The following is a 23,544-nucleotide window of genomic DNA, read 5'->3' as shown; positions in this document are numbered from 1 at the left end:
TAAACAAAATAGACTGAGGAATAAAATAGATCCAGAGACAAAGAAGCATGGAACAGACTGATGAATCTCAGTGGGAAAGTGAGGGTGGGGGAGTGGGTAGGGAGAAATTAATCAAAGAATTTATATGCATATATGCATAACCCGTGGACATAGACAATAGTGTAGTAAAGGCCTGGGGGGAAGAAGGGGGTGGATGCGGGTTGGAGGGGATCAATGGGGGGGAAAGAGGGATATCTGTAATATTTTCAACAATAAAAATAAATTTAAAAAATGAGAAATAAAATAAAAACTGCTAATATAAAAATGTGATCAGTCACATGCAGCATGGTAATAATAAAAGCTACTCTTTTAGGCACTATATGTTTTATATGCCTTACATCATTTAATCCTCACAGCAGCTCTTTGACCTGGACTCCATTCTTGCCATTTTTGTAGCTAAGCAAGCTAAGCCTCTGAGAAGCTGAACAATTTGGCCAAGGTCACACAGACAATAAATCTTCCCCCACAAAAATATAAGCAACATGAGGGCAGGGATTTGTGTCTGCCTTGCTCACTGCCATATCCCCAGCATCGAGAATAGTGATTGTCACAGAGTAAGTGCTCAGTAAATATTTGGTGGAGTTGGAGTCCAACCAAAGCAGTCTTCTTCTAGATTCTACTTACACACTAAACACTCTGCCTCCAATGTCTCTAACTTTCATTTAAGTCCTTATAATCTGTTTTCTGGAAACAACAGTGTGCTTCTAACTGCTCATCTTCACTGCCATTCTCAGGCCTCCCAAGTTTTGTAATATTCTTGACATAATACTTAAGCTTAGCAACACACCTAACTGAACAGCCTTCCAGATGCCCAGGCCCTGCTTGGTCACCATTGGAGCATTTCAGATAGTTCTGTGTTCACATCCTAGTTCTGACATTTGCTACTGCGTGATGTTGGTCAAGTTATGTTACTTCTCTGAGCTTCAAATCTTTTTATCTGTGAAATGGGAATCTCATGAAAAATCGCTTGCCTTCTCTGAGACTCAATTTCTTGTTTATCTCCTAGGTCTCTTCTAGCTTGTAAGCCTTCATGACTAACACACAAGTATCCCAGATTTCCTACTATTGCACCCCTAATGGCTTACTTCCCCTTGCTAAAGTCCTGCATTGAGAATTTGCTGAACCTTCCAATTACTAAGGAATCTGCTTGCATTTACCAAATATGCAGAATTCAATGATTTCTTGCCTCTTTAGAAGAGCCATTCCTACTATTTCTGCCTTTATCTATAAGTCTTTTTATGCTTAAGATCTAGAAATGAAAGAATGAACAGGATGTCTTCTGCCAGGGAATTTGATGATCAGAGGTTGTAGCCATGAATAGTAAGTATTTGAGAAGTATTAGCTATATAAAGCTGTTAGTTTGTTGATAGAAGCTAGAAACACTCCTATGAATAATTCCTACATACTTACCTTTTTCATGCTTTTCTTTTCTGAAAGGAAAGACTCCACTAAAATTAGGAAAATAACAGCTCCTCTTTTATAGCCAGAAATATTCCACTCATTTTTTTCTTGCTTCCTTCCATTTTCATGAGTAATACCATGGGGCTTCAGAAAAATAGTGTTATCCTTGTAGATGAAAATGATGCTGTTGTCCCAGCATTTTATGACCAATCACTCTTACAGGTGCTACCACCTGGGTGCCAGAGGTCTGTACAGTGGTGGAAGTCCAACTGATCCCCTTACAAACTGGCCTGTGAGTCTGGCCTCAGCAGGGTAGGGAATTTCAAGTTCCTGACTTCTCTCACCGTCTGAGTCCATCGCTTTCACAAACAGCAACAGAGTCTTCCCCATGTCACATTCCTAGTCCTCTTGCTACTCCCCAAGGCCTCTATTCAAAAGAATTTGTATAGTCATACCTCGAAGATATTGTGGGTTTGGTTCCAGACCACTGTAATAAAGTGAGTATGGCAACAAAGCAAATTATAATCTTTTTGCTGGTGGAGAGTCTTGCCTTCAGCTTGTCAAAAACATAACATTTGTGAAGCACAATGAAGCAAAGTGTAATAAAATGAAGTATGCCTGTACTTTTTCTCCTAGAATCCAATCCACAAATGTTTCTGACTCTGGAATACTGATGGTATTATTATAACTAGAGTGGCAAAGTGATATGTAGAGGCAGTAACAATCTGCGGCATGGCCCAGCTCAGGGCAAGCTTCTTAGAGAAAATTACATTCCAAGCAAGCATTAAGCAGTGCCATCCCTTCTCCCTGAAACTGATTGGGTGACAATCCAATTACAACATGTATCTGATCATTACATACATTGTGGCAACATATTGGGATCAGGAAAGCCTTCAATTCAGGAGAATGGAGTATTCCCCTCAGTGCTTGGTCCACTCCTAATAGGATCTCAGAGCATAAATAAGGCAATGGCAGGTAATAAAATAATTACTCTGTTCATTAAGAGCTAAAGTGTTCACTGGCAAATGTGTTATGTCATAGCAACAATACACCAGGAAATAGGGTAAGAGGGTGCAAATGGCAAAATCTTTCCTAAGATGCATAACTGGATTGTAAACTCAAATTAGCAAATATGCATTGAGGGCGAGGATAATTGGTCCTTTACCTTCTCCTTATAAAAACAAAGGTTTATTTGCCCTTTAAATGGGCCAATAAAATTAAAATGGCACACTGTGTTGAATACATAATCAGAAATCTGAAGCAATAAAAAATAAAATTAAAAAAGGGAAAAGCCAAAGTAGAAAAATTAAAAATTCTGAACAGTGTAGAAAAAACAATATAAAAAAATAATGCAGTTCCAAATAAAAACTCCTCATTGTGTAGCAGATCCCAGAGCAGTCACTTCTGCTCCTGAAAGTGGAGGGTCATCAACTGGCTCCATAGCTCCTCAAAAGCATAGGCTACTTGGCTTTAGGGTGGACCCAGAGGAGAGAATGGAGCAGGGCAGGGCCAGAAAGTGGGTGACTCTCCACCAAAGAGAAATTCACAAAACTTTTTTTGAAAGCAAAAGCAGTACTCATGAAAAGGATGTTTTGTGGCACTCAAATTGTCTTTTAAACTATATTCCCTGTAATCCTTCCAAAGCTGAGATCTTCAGAGAAAGAGCACAACAAAACTCTCACAATACATAAGCATACAGCAATCCAACCTCCAGAGAGTTGGTGCCTGCTAACAGATGAACATGAAGTGCAGTAAATTTTTAAAAAATCTTCCTCCTGATTTCTAATTTTGATGGCCAGACACATAAATATTTGTTTAATGAGTGATGGCACATTGATAATACTTTTCTGTATTAGCTGGGTAGATGAAAAAGAAGAAAAAGTGTTATTCAATTATTTTTTGCATCAAATATATTCATATGCTCTACTCAGAGAAATTATTAATTATTCACAAAAGAATTTTGACTTAAAAATCTCAGAATACTTCATAGAGATTCATTGTGTAGAATGATTCAGGTGGTCAAGGTAAATAAGGAAAAGGATAGGGACACAGAATGAGTCCCAAAGAATACGTCCTGAGTGAATTACGTGCATTTCTTTTCCAGAGAGGAAGGTTCTTTCATTTTTCTAAGGGCCTCTCCTAGTTTCTTCAAGCCTTTTACAAACCAAAAGTCTCTTTCACAGTTAAAAGGAATATGTTTTTTTTCCTCTGTGTCTCTCCCAGTACTCTGCATTTGGTGTGCCCTCAAATGACATTACTGTCTGGCCGACACTTGTATTCAGTACCACCTTCACCATTCTGGAGCTGAGACTCCTTAGGGACAGATGAAAAACAATATGGGAAGGAACATTGGCCAAAGTAGGAGCTTCAACGGTGAAGGGTAGCAAAACATAGTCATAGAGTCACTGGATCTGTAGCATGGCTTTGGGGATCCTAGGCCCCATAAAGATTGATCTCTAACCAACTTCATCAGAGGTTTCATTTAAAAGACAAAGGTGATGACTGGGGAGGGGGGTGGGGGTGGGGTGAAAGGGGTCAGTGGGAAGACAAAAGGACATCTGTAATATTTGGAACAATAAAAAAAAGGCAAAAGAGGCAACTAGGCCCCAATTGTGCACAGAAACAAAAATCACGAACAATAATATAAAATTAAATACTCATAATTGACTAATTGCTGGCACAGTTGGCTGCTTTTGCCCCAGATAAGGCATCTTCTATATGGCTTCTGGAGCATTTAACCCAGTGCAGCTGTAATTATTATTATTTCTATAATAATAGGGTTTCTACAGATCTTCATATTTTTACATGTGTTATACTCATTATGGCTAATCCGCAAAACATCTCTTTAGGGTATATAAATATTGCCCTTGCCAGTATGCTGGAGAGAAGTGAGAGCTCAGGAAAAGGTAAAGTAAATGTCACAGATTGAGTCAGCAATGACATAGGAAACAGAACTGGAAAGTTCTGCTATCCAGTACCAATTTATATCATCACCTCATTAAAGGCTTACACTATGAACCATATACTGAGCCTGACACAGAACTAATAGAACATGTGTTGTGTGTTCCCTGGCTCTACAAAAGCTTCTCAGACATAGGTAGAAGTTCACATTCACATTCAAGAGGCAAGTGGTCCACAGCTTGGTTGAGGCACACTATGATAAAATGTCAAAATGGGGGCTGGGCCCAAATGTTGCTGGCTCTCAGAGAAAGAACAGGTCTCTTTAGGGATGAAATGGGCACCAAAAGCTCCATGCAGGAAGCAGCTTCAGGTACTTTTGAAAAGTAGGCAAGAACTGGAATGGCAGAGATTTGGGAAATGGCATTCCAGGGTAGGGAAAATGTATGGACACATGCTCAGCAGTAGGAATTAGTAAGAAGTATGTCAAGCATAGAAAGACCAACTAGGCTGAGGCAGAAACTTCCCACTGGAGAATTGCAGGAGACAATATTGGATAGATAGATCATAAGCCCTAATGATGGAGGACCATGGGGTACAAAACAAATATGCACTATTTATGGAGCACTTACTATGTACAGCTCTGTACACAATGTTTTTCTAATGTGACTTTCAGGCTGAAGGGTTTAGACTATATCTGACAGATAACAGGGAGCCGAGGGCCCAGTCACTGGGTCCCAATACCTAAAATAAGACAGAATGTGTGCTCAATTACCTCACTCACATGTCCTTGGCCAACCTCTGAGGACTTACTAGAGTGGGTTGTTTTGTTTTTGTTTTTATGACTAAATATGCAGCTTCTCTCAGGCAATGCCATTGTTATCTGAAAATATGAAGACTTTAATTTTGCATGTCATTGCACAAAGAGAATTAGAGGCCTAATTTCTCTTCCTCTTGAAGCAGACAACTCTGATGTGGTCAGATGTATTCATTGGCACCACATAAAAGTTACAAGTTTAATATATGACTGAGCAGCAAAGTGCTAGAGGAGGCTACTTTATCTACAGCTAAAAATTCATTCTATGAGTTACATGTGTTTACTTAATTCTAGCTACTTCTACCTATTTTTAGTCAGATTCTTCCCTGTGGAGCAAGTTAAGTACTTTGGGAGACACAGTCTTACTTTCAAACCACTAAAGGATAATCTGCAAGGTCCATGGAAGAGGACTCAGCTGTTTTGTGTTGTTGCAAGGCATTAAAGTAGGAATCTATGGGAATCACACTTTGCACCACTGGTTTTTCAGAATGCAAGAGGATTGAGTTCTAAAAGAAGACATGTAATCTGGCTGGCATATAGGTGGCCTGGGTACCAGAGCTGTCCATTAAAGCACATAGATTCCAGACTGAAACTGAAGGGCTGTACAACACTGAACCTAATCCCATAAAATGCTCATGCTTCCATGGGAAGATGCATTCACAGCCAAACTCGAAAGTTCAGTAACACATATTCCCTAATCACTCCCATATCAGATAGTGGGAACAGAGATTCCTCCAGTTCCCATTCCCAGGTGGCAATTCAATGGGACACCAGCTGCATGTAGGGAGGGTGATTCAGATGGAGGCTAGGAAGGTCTAGGAAGAAGGGATGGATTGGGAAAACAAGAAAAGGAATAAGGCAGGACTTCTGCAGGAGGAGATAAACAGTGAGGGCAGAATGGTTGTAGACCAAATTAGTGCTAAGCTTGGGACAGGGCATGGAGCTACAATGGTGTAGTGTGGTAAAAAATACATTTTATTTAACGACTCACAACACACATGCATATATTTGATAATTAATTCAAGTTTTATGAAACTATATTTACTTATTATATGGATACATTTTAACGTTTTTCTATTTTATTTCATTTATTTTTTTAAAGGCTAGGTCATGACTACTACATTGATTTTATAACCCACTAGTGGGTTGTGGCCTGAAATTTGCAAAACACTACTATAGGGAAAGGGAAGGACAATTAGTTTTCCCTTATCCTTCCCTTTCTCTCTTCTCAGTTATAGACTGACCTGGAACAAGTGAAAAGTGATGTTGAAAAAATGGGGACTAGGATAAGCGTGGTGAAGGTGGGTATTAGGTAATACACAAGGAGAAGAGAAAAGTGGGGAAGAAAGGTGAGGTCTTGCTGGCTCTGGGCCAGCTATGAATGCCCCAGTAAGAGGTCATACGAAAGGAAACTTAGCCTCTTCAGGAAAATGGCACTGAAAGCAAAGAAGCCTCTGCCCCTCCCTAAACTGAAGCCAAAGAAAAGACTTTGAAGGCAAAGAAAGCAGAGCTGAAAGGTGTCCACAGCCACACAAAAGAAGATCTGCAAGTCACCCATCTTCTGACGGTGGAAGACACTGAGGCTCCAAAGGCAGCTTAAATATCCTGGGAAAGCACCCCCAGGAGAAACAAGCTTGACCACTGTGTCATCATCACGTTCCCCCTGACCACCAAGTCAACCATGAGAAGATAGAAGACAGTAATACACCTGTGTTCACTGTGGATGTCAAAGCCAACAAGCACCAGATCAAACAGGCTGTGAAAAAGCTCTGTGGCATTGACGTGGTCAAGGTCAACACCCTCATCAGGCCTGATGGAGAAAAGAAGGCATATGTTCCACTGGCTCCCAACTATGAAGCATTGGATGTTGCCAACAAAATTGGGATCATCTAAACTGAGTCCAGCTGGCTAATTCTAAATATAAAACTTTTTCACTGTAAATTAAAAAAGAAAGGGAACTTAAGAGTAGAATTCTACCTCTCCAACATCTGGCACAGTACTAGATACTGTTCAATAAGTGTTTAATAAAAATATCTGCTGAACTGACACACATAACTTAAAGCCTGTTTGAACATGAACATTCAGGTTTGATCAAAACACAGTGCAGATCAGAATCCACTTTTGGCAAATAGCAGTGTTGACAGGGTTTGTTGTTGCCCCCCCCCGTCTCTGCCCTAATAGCACCTAGCACTGCCTTCAGATGGCAGAAGGCCCCCATTCTGTAGTGCCCTCAAACAGAGAGTCACTCTTGTAAGAGATAATGAAAGACTCAGATATTTCTTGACTCCTACTACAAGCCCTCAAAATTTATCTAATCTGTGTCATATTCCCCCAGTGCCTAGTTCTCAGAATTAATCTAACAAACCAGTTAATACTGAAGTAGTCATGAGTAATAGTGACTGCATATTCCCCTTCCAGGCCACATTTGTCATTTAACAAGGAATGTCACCATCCTAGCCTGTAGAGGTAAGTGTTTCAAACCTTGTAGTAGTCAATGGAGAAGAAAACTGAAGACAGGAATGCTTTCTAGGAGCCATCAAACCACACTACAAGGCATCTAGCTACTCTGCCTACACATTGGCAATTTCCATTAATCATTATACAGTGACCCCAACCCCAAGGTATGAGAGTTGCTAGTACAATGTCTAGAACAGAGTGAGTACTGAATAAATGCTGGTTGAATTAGAATCTAAAACATTTAGGTGGGTAGGCACAGGAGGCAACTTTAATAGGACCTACTAGGCCAACACTGTGATGATGGAAATGTACCATGTTGCACAGTCCAATACATGTGGCTATGGAGCACTTGAAATGTGGATAGTGTAACTGAGAAACAGAATCTTTACTTTTATTTCATTTCAAATAATTTTAACTCAAATAGCCACATATGGCTAGTGGCTACCAGATACAACAACATAGGTTTAGAAAGTCACTAAACATGAGAAATACATTTAAAGGGAGTGTCTATCTCTCATCAGTGCCCTTGTTAAAAAGCTGGGTCTTTTTCTAAATTAGCCCCAAGACCTGAAATTCCTCTCTTCCAAGTGACGTCCTTCTGTTTTAGGAGAAAGGTATAGGGGACTTGTGGGAGTTTGTTTCAGAAAGTTTTGTTCTCAGATTCAAGCTAGAGTACCTGTCATTCCCAATCAAAGTACCTTTAAAATAGAGTGTCGCTGGACCCTGCAATGTCCTGCAAGAGCCACTAAGGTTTACCTGAATGTAACCCCTATGCTTGACAAGACAAACACCTTTGATTGAACTTCTTTGACATAAAGTCCTGCACTGACTCAGAATGGCTTCCCAAACCAAGGGTGGGAATTTACTTTCAAAAATCCAACCAGTTGAATTCAGGTTAGAAAAGCTTGCTTTTTTTCCTAGAGGAAAAATGGGTTATTTGCTCTTTAGGCTTTTGGAACATATTTGAGGGAACTGAGGTGGTATTGAATTTTAATGCAGCAATAAGGTGAACTGTTGTATAACTACCAATCCAGGGTATTAGGAAGGTGGTTTTTCAAGAGTTGCTTCCCATCAGGAATGCACTGGGGAAATTTTATAAGGTTGCTTACAATTTCTTTGAAGTCTACTAGTAAGCAGGGACGATGAGGACCATGGATCCCAGGAGCTTATCAGAAATCAATTATTCTACTTGTAAAGTAGGTAGGCCATTTGCTTCCTGACAACAAAGGGCAATGAATCAGTTTTTTGAGCTTAGGTAATGACATACTGCTTGAACTAGAGGGTAGAAAGGAATAGTTTCCAGATTCTTCTGGTGCTTCATTCTTTACCAGAAAGCACTCCTCTGTCTCCCCTCAGCATCCTCTTTCTTTTTACTTCTTCCCCATAAAACACAATGATAAAGAGTAAAGATACATGGTTAGAGATGATGAGACCAGGAGAGAAGTAAAGTGTCCATCGATAGACGATTGGATCAAGAAGATGTGGTACATATATACAATGGAATATTATTCAGCCATAAAAAGAATGAAATCTTGACATTTGTGACAACATGGATAGACCTAGAGGGTATTATACTAAGTGAATAAGTCTGACAGAGAAAGAGAAATACCATATGATTTCACTTATATGTGGAATCTAAAAAAAAAAAAACACAAAAACAAATGAACAAACAAAACAAAACAAAGACAGACTCATAGAATCCGAGAACAAAGTGATAATTGGCAAGGGTTTTGAGAATAAGAAGTACAAACCTCCAGTTATAAAATAAATAAGCCATGGAGATTAGTGTACAGGTAAATTTTTTCAAAATATGAATCAGCACATGGAATACCCATAACAAAATTTCTTCCAAGATTTCTTCCCATGGTCCTTAGAATAAAATCTAAATTCCTTACCAGTGTCCTACAAGGTTCTCCATGGTTGGGTCCTTGCCTCTTACCAAATTCATCAAGCACCCTCCTCCTTACTGGTCACACTCCAGCCAGGCTAGTCCTCTTTCAGTGCTTCAAATGTTATCCTCCCTCAGGGGAAGACATGGTAGTTACACATTGTAATCACACATTGGTATGCTTATTTTATTAATATTTGTTGCCAATATTAGACTGTAAGCAACATGACAACAGGGATCCTATCTGTTTTGCTCACTGCTGTATCCTAGCACCTAGACAGTGTTTGTCACACAGTAGGAACTCAAAATTTTATTTGATGAATTAATGTATTAATTAATGAATAAGCAAAAAACTTTAAATTCTTGGGCTCTGATACTTAACCATATTGTCTTGATATAAAAGAGCCTAACAAGTACACCATTACCCCAACCCATCATAGCACCTCTCCTGCCATTTCTGACAGTTCTATGGAAGAGTGGTTTGCACTTACAGTTGCAAAATGATTTTTCCAAAATATATGTGCTCATATGTTGAAGCCTGCATTTGCAAGTCGTTATATTGAAGTAGGATTGAATGTTGATAATGAGTGTTTTCTTTGCCAGCATTTAGATACATGCCATGTAATTGCAAAAATAACTAGTTAGATTGTTGGAAGGCAGTGTACTCCTGAGAGCTGAACAAAATGTTCAAGGGAATTAACCCAAAGATGGTAATTAAACCATGGAGTCATCAGCTGGAGTATGGGGCTTACACCTTATTCTGACTCTGGTACATATAAGCATTCACTGTGGTTACTGGAACTCAAGACCAAAGTGTGTTCAGGGGGATGGGGAGGATGATTTATATGAACCCACGGAAGGCATGAACTGGCTACTACCCCATACCCGCCCTGCCACTTCCATTCTCTATATAATTCTCCCCTTGCTATATCCCCAGGTTAAACACAAATAACCAATTTAAGGGCAAAGCCAGGGAGGTATCTGCTTGTATAGTGGGCTTTGAATAATCCAAGATATTCAACCCTCCTAAGTTTCCTACACTAAGATAACTTCTTTGGGATCTTCTAGATATGTATGCATTTCTATAAGGTTAAGGCCTTGTTCTCTGTGGAGAGGAAGTCATAAGGTAACCCTGTAGTTCTCAAATGAGGGGCAAGGAGGGAAAGGGAACAGTGAGTGATATTGCCCCACAAGGGATATTTGGCAATGTTTGAGGCATTTGGGGCTTCACAACTAAGGAATATGGTGATACTACTGGCATCTAATGGGTCGAGTCCAGGGATGTTGCTAAGCATCCTATGATGCACAGGACAGTCTTTCACAACAAAGAATTATCCAGCTAAAAATGTCACTAGTGTCTGTGGAGGTTGAGAAACCCTGAGCTGACTCACTTACAAAGATTCATTTATTAGTCCATTAACATCTCATACACAGAGCAGATTCTTGCAGAAATGAGATTTGAGATGGGTAGATTTTGATCAGACATTTGGAACAGAAAGGAGGAAGAATAATCAGATAGCAGTGTCGACAGTAGATTACGGAAAAGATTGGAAGCAAGTGAGCAGTTAGGAGACTACTCTCATAGTCTAACAGAGAAGGAATGAGAACCTGAACTGAAGATGAACAAGATATAGATACCCCATATGCTATAGAGGTCGAATTGATGAAGCATCTAAAAAGAGTGATATAGGGGAATGAGGCAGAGAGAGAAGGCAGAGATGATCCTTAAGACTCTAGCTTTGGTGACCAGAAGAAGAGTGTTGCATTAGGAAAAAACAGGGACAAGAGGAGCAAATCCACAGGTGGGGGATGGGAGTGGAGAAATAATATGCTGAGTGTGTGATGCTATGAAGGCTTCCAGGTGAGGCTGTTTTATAAGCAGTTAAGGAAGGTGGATCTGGAACTCAGGAGTGTGTCTGAAGCTAGAGGTTTCTACATGAAATTCATCCTGCTTGGCACATACCAGGAGCTCCATAAGTATTTGTTGAATGGGGAAAAACAGTAAGAAGAAAAGAAGGCCAAGGGCAAAATCTCTAGGCACATATCAAAGGAGTAAACCAAGAAGAAACTGAAAAGGAGCAGTTACAGAGATAGAACAAACAGGGTTTAGTGGTCTTAAAACAGGAGAGGAGAGTTTAAAGGGGGAGGATTTGGCTAACAATATCAAATGCTGCTCAGCAGTTGAATTGAATGATGTCACTGAATAGAGTTGGACTTGGCAGTGAGTAGGTCATCATCAAATCTGAGAGACCAGGTTCAGTAGAGTAATGGGAGCAGAAACTAGGTTGCAGATGCAGAGGGCTGCAAGGTCCTCATTATCCCATCATTAGTGATGGTGGAAAAGAAGGAGTTAGAATGATAGTTTATGGAGGTGGTAGAGATTTAGGGGTCAGTGGAATCTTTTAGCAGAATTTTAGCCTGATAGAAGGCAGAGTGGAGACACTAAAGGCACAAACCTGAATTGCTAATAGCCACTATGTATTTCCTGAATACATCAATTGTATTTTTAAGTTTCCTATAAAACTAAGTTAAGGTCATGTGGAATTGGAATTTGATGTATCATGTGGCACTCAAGAGTCCCAATAGGTAAAGTTAGGTTTAATTTAAGAAAGAGCTCCCTAACCATCAGAGCTTCCTTGCAAGGGCAGGGCTGCTTGTCAGTATTGAGCTCCCTTGTCACTGGAAGTATTCAAGGAGAGGTAATATGACCTCACAAGAGGTGGTTCCTGTGCTGAATGAGAAGTTGGACTAGATCATTAGTGTCCAAATTTTTGGACCTCTCAGATGAGTAAGAATAAAAGGTTTGTGGAATGTAGATTGATTTAGAGAGTTACCAACTTTAAGTTTTTACTATGTTGAGTACATAAGTTTTCTATTTACTATTCTAACAAAGTACCACAAATTCAGTGTCTTAAAATAACACAAGTTTATTACCTTCCAGTTCTGTAGGTCAGAAGTCTGGAAGGGGTCTCACTGAGTTAAAATCAAAGCGCCAGCAGGGCTATGTTCCTGTCTGAAATCTCTAATAGAAGGAGAATTCATTTTCTTGCCTTTCCCAACTTCTAGAGGCCACTCACTTTCCTTAGCTCATATCCTCTTCTACCTTCAAAGCTAACACTGGCTGGTCAAGTTTTCTTTATATCACATCACTCTGATACTATATTTTAATTATATTTACCATATAATCTTATTCACAGACTTGGGGTATTAAGACATGGACATATTTTGGAAGGCACATATTGCACTTCATAGATGTTGTGTGTTTTACAAATTGAAGGCAAGACCACCAGCAAAAAAAACATTATGACTCACTTTATTGGATGGTCTGGAACTGATATCTATATATCTATATATAGATAGATAGATGATAGATAGATGATAGATAGATGGATAGATGATAGATAGATGATAGATAGATAGATAGATAGATAGATAGATGATAGATAGATAGATAGATAGATAGATAGATAGATAGATAGATATAGATAGATAGATGATAGATGATAGATAGATAGATAGATAGATAGATAGATAGATAGATAGATAGATAGATGATAGATGATGATGATAGATGATAGATAGATAGATAGATAGATAGATAGATAGATAGATGATAGATATAGATAGATAGATGATGATAGATAGATAGATAGATGATAGATAGATAGATGATATAGATAGATGATAGATAGATAGATAGATGATAGATATAGATAGATAGATGATAGATAGATAGATAGATAGATAGATAGATAGATAGATAGATAGATAGATAGATGATAGATAGATAGATAGATAGATAGATAGATAGATAGATAGATGATAGATGATAGATAGATAGAGATAGATAGATAGATGATAGATGATAGATAGATGATAGATAGATGATAGATAGATAGATGATAGATAGATAGATAGATAGATAGATAGATAGATAGATAGATAGATGATAGATGATAGATAGATAGATGATAGATAGATAGATGATAGATGATAGATAGATAGATAGATGATAGATAGATAGATAGATGATAGATAGATAGATAGATAGATAGATGATAGATAGATAGATAGATAGATAGATAGATAGATAGATAGATAGATAGATAGATAGATGATAGATAGATAGATAGATGATAGATAGATATAGATGATAGATAGATAGATTAGATGATAGATGATAGATAGATAGATGATAGATAGATAGATAGATAGATAGATAGATAGATGATAGATAGATAGATAGATAGATAGATAGATAGATAGATAGATAGATAGATGATAGATAGATAGATAGATGATAGATAGATATAGATGATAGATAGATAGATTAGATGATAGATGATAGATAGATAGATGATAGATAGATAGATAGATAGATAGATAGATAGATAGATAGATAGATAGATAGATAGATAGATAGATAGATAGATGATAGATAGATAGATAGATATAGATAGATGATAGATAGATAGATGATAGATAGATAGATAGATGATAGATAGATAGATAGATGATAGATAGATAGATAGATAGATATAAAATTTACCATCAACATCATCATTTCAGAACAAAAAGGACCCTACATACAATGCTAGAAAATGAAATTATATAGAGAAAAGGATTGTCCTTTCTAAAAAAGAAGTTGTCAACCTTACCCCAATACAAACACACATTCACACACACACACATATTTCACCAGACTGAAAACTTCACTATGGACCAATACCACAGCTTTAGAAAACATTGGACTACATTATTTCTTAAGGACCCTCCCCATTCTAAGTTTCTTTGATCCCCTGGAATTCACTCTACTATGGTATTACCTGAAGAAACTTCTTATGATATATCTGTTTTTCCTTCATTGCTATACTTTTCTTCTTCCTGCTTGCTTTAAATGTGATCATTAAGTCAGCAGGAGACTTCAGTTTCCTTTTTCTCCTGATTCAAAAAAAAAAAAAATCTATGAAAAGTGTTCTGTAAATGAAATGCAATATTGTTATTCTGATCTTTTGGGTAATCAAGTTGCTTGACATTTTTGTAATGATGCCTTTTGGAATATGGGTGGTGTAATTAGCTGCCATACTGTACATTAACAATACCTGTCCCAACCCTACAGACTTGGGGGCTATAAATAAAAGCGAGACAGCTGGCTCCAGCCTTGCTTGTCACTCACCATTGAAGGGAATGCTGCCAGAGAGCTACCCTAGTGTTACCAGGAATCCAGGGTATAGTCAGAAATGACATCTTCTATGAGAAGAATTTGGTGCTTTGCTAGAGGAAAGAGAGGGAGACAGCCACTCTTAGGAAGCAGACAAGATATTTTATACTGGGAAAGTACAGAGGCCCCAAATGGGGACAGTATTTTAGTAGCAGGAAAGCCTTACTTAGGGAGGGTAAGAGTCAGGGGACAACAGCACATTCTCAAACCAAACTAGCAGGGTTTCTTTCTTAACCCATTATTACCTAGGAATGAGAATAGGAAAGAGCATTGAAGAACTGTATAGGGAAGGTGAAAGAGAAGAAAAGCAGTGCTACTTGGATACTCAGTGTGAGGTCCAGGGCAGTGGTTACTGTGGGGAGGGTAACCTGATGGGGTTAACAGAAAACAAAGTATGCTAAAGAGAGGTGGCAAGAGGAAAGAAACACAGAAAGAACTATTTAGTTGCCAAGTTGTATGATAGGCACTGTGCTAAGTATTTTCCATGTACCATTTCATTATTGCTTGCCTATGACAATAACCAAAAGCAACATTTACAACTTAAGATATACTTTATATTTTATTTATCACATTTATTATTTTCTTTTCCCCTCACTAGTGTATAAGTTCCAAGAGGACAGGATCTTTTTTCTCTCCTGTATCTCAAAATACCTATAACAGTGCCTGGCACATAGTAGATGCTCAATACATGTTTGTTGCATGAATAAATAGCTAGCATTAACTGAATATCTATTATGTGCCAGGCACTGTTCTAGATGCTTCCCATGAATGAACTCATTTTAACTTTCACAACGAATGCTGAGACAGGCATTATTATTCCAATTTTACAGATGAAGAAACTGGGTCAGAAGCATAGAGATATTAAGTAACTTGCCTTATAAGTGATGGATTCAGGATATCAACCTATATGGTCTAATTCCAGAACCTTCTTACATAATTACTATCCTGTACTGAGGCTCAGACAGGTTAAGTAACTTGCACAAAGTCATGCAGCTTAAGACTGGCAGAACCATGAACTGTTGCCCTTTCATCTGCACTTTGAGGCTTCATAAGATTGCCAAAATAACTATTTCTTCCAGGATCATTTTACCAAGGACAAGTCTTCTGAGATAAAGAAATAAGTGTGGTTCACTAAGGATTCACATTAAGGTAACAGACATTGCCCAAAAGAATCATGAGTCCTAAAAAATCACCAATCTGCCACCTGATCTCATTGGTATTTGGGGCTGGGGAAGGTGAAGGAAGCAACCAGCAGATGAGTCATGGGAAACCCCTGGTGGATACATCTATGCTGAGAGCTAGGAGGGTAAGTCACTTTCATGCTAGTCAAATCCTGACCCATGCTGCCCTAGATAGCTCTGGAGTAGGCATGCTGTAGAGATGCTGATAAAGCACTTCTAAGTGACTGGTTCATAATTCATTACATGACCTTGTGCAAGACACTTCCTCCTTTGTGTCACAGTTTCATTATGATAAGGAGGTGTCAGTGGAACTCTATTGAATCAGAAGAGCTCCACTTGATCTCTTCTATATTGAACTTTTCCACATAAAATTTTATTTGTGAAAGGATTTCACACTAAAAACTATGCTTGAAAACCACTGAATAAAGTAGTCTTTTAAGTTCCTTATGCTCAAACATTCTAAGAATCTAAAAACATAGACACTCTCCTTTAGGTCAGCTCAGTGTTCCATTCAGCTTTACTTTCTGCAGCCAGGAATGGAGCCCAGGGATCCACTACGAGAGGCCATTCACAGGCCCCCTATCCTCCAGCTTCTCTCAGAGGCTATTAACCCTGTTCTCATATGGAAGCTGTCTTCCCCACTGGGCCTTCTACTAACATTCCCTGCATATTCTGAGGTATACAGCAAGGGTAACTATGCACAATAACATTTGCAGGGCAGCTGCACCTGCTTTATATGAAGGGAATACAACATTTACTGATTTTCTCCTAACACTCTTCTTGTTGATGTGCACCGCCATGTGTCTGTCTGCCTGTTGCACCACAGTAGCCTAGTGTTCCCTGAGGATTGCTGCTGATCTATAATATTCCTAAATCCCTTGCCTGGGCCATGACCAAAGCTGTAAGCTTAGTTTGGAATTTTGTATTTTCACTGGATTTCTTCACACATGTTCACTTACTCATTTTTATAAGTTCTTCCTTTGTCTCATTCTGTTTATCATACACAGGCTTAAAGATTGCACTGGGTGTTCCTTCCTGGAGTCTGGGTTTCACCTATACAATATGATTCCCTTCTAACAACGTTTTAAAACAAGCAAAAATAACATTGTATTGTTTAGGTGTGTGTTTGTATATTTTTAAAAGACCAAGGTAATGATAAATACAAAATTCAGTATAGTAGTTACCTTGGAAGGAGGGATCAAAACAGGGAGAAAGAATAGAGGAGGAAGACATAGGTAGAAAAAAGTTATCAGTAATAATGTTATAGTTCTTGGGTTGCTTGAACTATATATGAGTGTTTGTTGTATTTTAAAAATAGATAAATAAATGTAATAAATAATAAATGAAAGGTTCATATGTGAGCTAGTAATGATTAATTAATTCCATACCCTTGAGGTTCAAAAACAATGATTATAAGAGCAATACAAGAATTTTTTATTAACCAGTATCTTACCACCATAACATCCTTACTTTTTTTTTTTCTTCCAATGCATCAAGAGCTTTTTGAAATTCTAAGTGGATCATAGCTATAGGTTTTCCTCTCTCCAACTTTATTTCCCTCTCAATTATTGTTCATAATTTAGTCAGGTTAGAGTTCTCCATGTTGAATATATGTTGCACTTCCCCATGAGGCTATTTTTTATGGGGATCATGAGTCTTCATCTTTCTCTTGGACCCTGCTGGCTAGTAGGTATGAGTCTAAGAACTACTAGTTGCTTCCTGAATCATTTGGGGTGAAGGGTCATGATTGTTCCAGTCTTCCAGTCCCATGACCAGTAATAAGGATAGGTTCTTTCTGGGGTTGCCAGATATAGTTCAGGATCCTCAGTTAAATTTGAATTTTAAATGAACAAATAAATTTTTAGTATATGTATGATTTGAGGTTTACTTATACTAAAAATAATTTATGTATCTGAAAATCAAATTTAATTGGACATTTTGTATTTTTATTTGCTAAACATGAAAACCCTATCTCATTTGGGCCAATAATTACTCTTTAATGTAATTCATTGTTGGTTTTGGGACCCAGGAAGTGTGAGTTTAGTTGGGCAGACTCATGTTCAAATCCTGGACTCCACACAAGAGATAGAACATTTTTGTCTCAGAATTCTTATCTGTCAAATAGAAATAATAGCAATACCTCATGAGGTTGTTGGGAATATCAAATGAGATATTTGTATAGTACTTAGCACAGTATCTGGTTCCTTCTAAGCACTCATAGCTGTTTTAATTGTCAATTTTATACAGAACATTATGTGCTCTTGTCAAGATTTGACCCAGCACTGCAAAACTCTCCATTTATAGGATTAATTTGGGAATGGGACTTTCCTTAGTGTCTCTTTTGGTGATGATCAAGGCAAAGTGGCATCTACCCACTTTCTTTTTGGTTTTGAATACTACCTTTAGCCCTTTATCTTGAGGGGCCCCAGATTCATTTTCCAGTTGGTTTTCTCCTTTTAATATAATGATTTTTTGTGCATATGTTTGAGGGGTCACCTAGAATTCCTCAAGTTAGAGATTATTATCTTTCCTGAAGGAGATACTTCAGTTACTGATCATCACATTTGAAATGCTACCCTCAAGCCAATGGCTAATGAGTTTGGTTGATAAAAGAGAGCATTCCTAATCAATATAGGTTTAAGTGGAATGCATGGAAAGCAATATACCACAGATACTAAGAACTCTCTGATTTTCACAAGCAGTCAAGAAATGAATTAAATTGGTTTTCCATTTGCTTTTGTCCTACTTTCAATGCCTTCCTTATTTTGGTGCCCAATGGCTTCGCTATTTTGCCTCTCAGGGAGGACTTCAGACCCTTCATATTCTCTTCTCTGACTCACCCATCCCCTCAAAATTTACTTATCTCTTTACCACTCATCCTAGCATCTAATCAGACATTATTTCATCTTAACATGCTAATGGCTAAAAAAGATTATACTTAATCCCCCTCCCAAGCCACAGACTTTTTCAACACCTAAACGTGAAGAAGTAAGCTTCGCAGTGGCTTCTTAGCTGATAAGAGAGACCATGCAGAACCCCTTAAATCACACCACATTATCAGCTGCCTGTCCTGTCTGCTTCGCATGAATGGAAGGAAGCAGTAGTGCAGATAATCTAAAGATCATTTCCACTTGGTTTGGGAATGCACCACACGGTGTTGTTGTAGTTGATTTGATTTGCTAATTATGTTCTACTTAGGCTAATATTGAAATTGGTTCACATTTTTTAAGCTCATCTGGGCCAGAAAAGGGAAAAGATGGTGGTGTTACACACTTTGAAATGAAGTAAAGCTGACCACAATTATGAAGAAGACATGAAAGTTCTATCTTTGGGTTAATAGATCTAGAAGATAAATGCAAAAGAATCAAGATAGCACTTTGCCAATTACACATGGGCAGAATAGGCCCTCCTACCTAATGTGACTAACTGGGCACTGGAAGGTCAATCTTCCCAATGACCTGCTCAGAATCTGAAATCCTCTTTATTAGTAGCCTACATTAAGGGTATTAGTCATAAAATAACTATGATTAAATCATTATGTGACTGAAGAGGATCAAGCCATTTCATAGCAGACACGTTAGCAGTTGGTTTGACTAAATCATCAGCCATTATTGTTGCGTAGTAGAAAATGCAACAAAGGGGTAAGACACAAGACAGTTGTACCTTAATGGGGTGTGGGTACACTATGAGGTCCCTAGGCAGCTATGGTGGAAGTATGAGAGCACCAAGTTTCTTGGAGGTTAGCTGGGAGGGTTGCTGAAAGAGGGTAAAACAAACTTCACCTCTTTCCTCCCCACATTTTCTTAGTTTCCTGTTCATGGTAGATATAAAGAATATGCAACTATGCCCTGGCCGGGTGGCTCAGCTGGTTGGAGTGTCCCGTGCACCAAAGGGTTGTGGGTTCAATTCCCAGTCAGGGCACATACCTAGGTACAGTTTTGATCCTTGGTCAGGGCATGTAAGGGAGACAACTGATCGATGTTTCTTTCTTTCTCTTTCTCTCAAACAAAAACAAGAGAAAGAATATGCAACTGTATCAAATAAATTCTTCCCTTCCTTACTCTTCTTTTGCTGTGCAACTGGGCTTTTAAGGGCTTGTAGAGATTTCAGAGGTCTTGGTTTTCTTTTGAGGCATGTCATTTAGAGCCAAAGCCTAACTGTACATTGTATTTCCAACCCTATAAGTTATATCAAGGGACCATGGTGCTATTGAAATTTCTCTTTTTCTCATTGCAGTCTGCTCCCAGTTCTCAAGAGGGGTGTATGCCATCTTTGGATTCTACGACCAGATGTCAATGAACACTCTGACCTCCTTCTGTGGGGCCCTGCACACATCTTTTGTCACACCCAGCTTCCCCACTGATGCAGATGTGCAGTTTGTCATCCAGATGCGCCCAGCCTTGAAGGGTGCTATTTTGAGCCTTCTGGGTCACTACAAGTGGGAGAAGTTTGTGTATCTCTATGACACAGAAAGAGGTAAGAAGAGGCATCTGCTCTCCTCTTTGAATATTCATATTGTTAATATTCATATTAACAGTGATGTTTAACCTTCCTCAACTCATGTTTGTTCCCTTCTTTTACAACAAATAAAATCTAATACTCTTTTAAAATTGTATTTAATATTCAAAATGAATTGAACACCAAAAAAAAAATGAAGCAATGGTAACTTTAGAATCTAATTTTCAAACTATATATGTCCTCCTACCCTTAACTCTGAAAAAGGGTTTGGGATACCCTCCTGGTTGAATCATTATTGTTGAAAAAGAGCCCCTGCCCCACCAAAAAAATTATCTGAGTCTAAAATATACAAAGTAAAAGCAGCTTAGTCTAAAATGGAGAGAAGCCTGAGCTGGAAAGTTTTGGAGAATTAACCCTGTCAGAGTCTATGATTAACCCCATTTCATAGATGAGAAAACTAAAGTCCAAATGGAAAAGTGTTTTTTCACACAACAGCTTAACCACAGAGCTAGGACTGGTGTCAATATCTCCTACATCCAGGCCTGTTCCATCAGATCACATTATATCTTCAGATTATAGAGCCTCAACAATGATCTGATGGAAATAATGAGTGGAGATTGGTTAATCTGGGCTTTGGGGATGGGTGTTTTTTTTAATAGTGAGATAATATATTGAGGACACATTATATTGAAACAGTCTCGGAAATTAAGGGTCTGATCTTAAATAGTATACACTTAGGTGTATATATAATTCAGCTAAACAGATTCCTCTAAAACTCAGTTCTCTTTGAGGTGTTCTTCAGTAAAACCAGGGGATCCTATCACCATGAGATTCTAAAAAAACAATGAGCCTGTAACCCTGATTATAGCTTGGAATGGTTCTCTCTGACTCAGGGTTTTCTGACTCAGAGAAGGAAGGAGCAAATGAAAGGTCTGCCTGCCTTAAGGGGTCCCTGGAAAAGATATCCTTCTAGATAACTTAACTTGAAGGGACATTTTGTTTTGGGTAACCCAGATCACTTTTCACTTCACTCTCAGTTTGATGTGCCATCAAACCCTGTCAGGAAATACTAAGACCTTTATTTGCCTTTGGTACTTCCCTCCATAATTATCAAATTTCATGAACCTGAAGCAGAGACGAGAGTTACAATCCAAGCTCTGCCACTAACTAGCTCTCGTATGTTGACCAACTTATTAAAGATCGCTTGGCCTTGGTCTCCTCACCAATGGTGTATCCCTTCTTAATGTAATATTCTATGTCTTTTTTGAGATAGTATATCAGACACAGGACACTTTATGTCTTGCTTCTAATCCTAACTTATAACTTATCTGTTAGTCAACCAATTCTACAAGCTGTTATCAGCCCCCAATGGTGTATTCAATCTTGTGGTAGATGCTTACATAATACAGTTCCAATGGGCACACACAGAAAGGAACATTCATGAGACAATTCATTAACAACACAGAACAGTATCAAATTGAGTGCTATACTACAGACTCTGATTTCTGTAAGAATTGTGAAAAGGAAGCACTCCAGGAAAGTAGAATTTTCAGAGAATGATGGCTAGAGGAGCTTGAAGGATATGTAAGCTGTGGATTGCAAGAGAAAAGAGGAAGAGGTTTTGAGAAGACGAAAAGAGCATGAACAAAGGGTAGAATCAGGAAAGAGTATTGTATGTTCCTGCAGAGCCTTGCCTGACTAGGGTACCAAAAGAGTTTGAACATTCTAATTCATAATTTGCTAAATTGTAATTCATTTCATTTCTTTCAACCCCTAAGGATGAATTCACCTATTTCCATGTACTGTATGCAGTGTAATCTAGCCATAACAATCTAATTTTTCAGAACTAAAGTTTGTAAATCTGACAGCTTCTCTCCTGAAACTTTTTTGAAAGTAAATATCAGTTCTACTAATACTATAACCTCCTATTTATTCAAAAGCAAGAAATAAAATTCGTGTATTTTCTCCTCATCTCCTATTACCCTTCTTAGTTCATTAGCTCTCTATTAGAAAAAAGGAAGCAAAAGTTTATCTATGTATATTTCTTATCTCTGCATCTTTTTTCAAATCATCTCAGTAAATACTTTAGACAATTCTAGGGTCTTGGAGCCAAAAGAAACCTTTCTGACTTGTGTGTGTTAATATTTTTTCTTCTATAGCCATTTAACCAGTGGGGCAAATCTGTTCTGCTTAAGAAATACTTTTCATAAACTTTTATACTAATTTCCCCGTTGGAAAGCCTTCTTAAAACACTGCACCATGACCCTGTTCCAAAATTTTCAATGGCTTCTATTGCCCACATTGAAAGAAAAAAAGTAATCTATTCTTTAAGATTCAACATAATTATGTCTCAACCAACTAACAAATCCATTGCTCCTATGTTACCTAATGAGAACCTTCTACTGCAAGCAGCTTCCATTTTTAACTGTTGCCCAAATGTGCCAGAAACATGTTTGTCTCAGCAACTTCACTTCTACTACCTTGAATTCTTTCCTTCACCCTGATTATAAAAATTCTGCATATCTTTCCATTTTTCAAAATCCACTTCAAACTCTTTCTCCCCACGCTGGCCTTTTCAGCTTAGTGACTCATTCATTCATTCATTCATTCATTCAATAGGTGCTAAAGTTACAATGATGAACAAGATAAACATGGTTCCTGGTATTATGAAGTTTACATTCTAATGAGGGAGATAGAAAAAACAGCAACCAAGTAAGCCAACAGATAAAATAATCACACATTTAGATAAGGTGCTATGAAGGAAACAAAGAAACAGATACTAATAGATAGGACCTAGTTAGAAAAAGGATTCTCAGTGGTGGTTTCATTGAGAAGGAATAATTAAACTGATAACTAAAGATTAGAAAAAGATGGTCATGGGAGGAATGTAGGGAAAGAGATTCAAGCAGCAAAAATAGCAAGTGCAAAGGACCTGTAGCTGGAAAAAGCTTGGTACACATGAGGGAGTGAAACAAGACAGGTGAGGCTAAAGTGTAGTAATGAGGCTGAGAGTGGCCTGAGATGAGACTGTAGAGGTAGACAGCAGCCAGATTATAGCCATGGAGTATGGACGGGAGCCATGGTAAGCAGTGTGGATTTTATTCTAATTGCAATGAGAAGTCATTGGAGGATTCTAAGCAGAGGAGTCATATGATCTCATTTAAGTTTTTGTAGAGTGGAGTGT

The 23,544-nt window shown here is 38.2% G+C and overlaps 1 protein-coding gene and 1 pseudogene across 4 annotated transcripts in view; both read left to right on the top strand.

Annotated features, from left to right (window-relative positions):
• Window positions 1–23,544, top strand: part of GRIA3 (glutamate ionotropic receptor AMPA type subunit 3) — a 254,308-nt gene that overhangs the window by 55,898 nt on the left and 174,866 nt on the right. For all 3 annotated transcript variants that reach the window (XR_013998000.1, XM_081125665.1, XM_081125666.1), the window contains exon 3: window positions 20,139–20,378. Coding sequence is in view for 2 of the 3 variants with exons in the window: in XM_081125665.1 (XP_080981791.1) it covers window positions 20,139–20,378 (240 nt within the window). In the remaining variant the exon portion in view is untranslated. The remainder of the gene's footprint in view (window positions 1–20,138; window positions 20,379–23,544) is intronic.
• Window positions 6,586–7,048, top strand: LOC308551250 (large ribosomal subunit protein uL23 pseudogene; annotated as a pseudogene). The gene has a single exon. The product of its transcript is annotated as a large ribosomal subunit protein uL23 pseudogene (transcript).

Source organism: Miniopterus schreibersii (genome assembly GCF_964146895.1).
Source record: "Miniopterus schreibersii genome assembly, chromosome: X".
Classification (NCBI taxonomy): domain Eukaryota; kingdom Metazoa; phylum Chordata; class Mammalia; order Chiroptera; family Miniopteridae; genus Miniopterus; species Miniopterus schreibersii.
The sequence above is the reverse complement of the archived record's forward strand: the minus strand, read 5'-3'. Positions and strand labels throughout refer to the sequence as shown.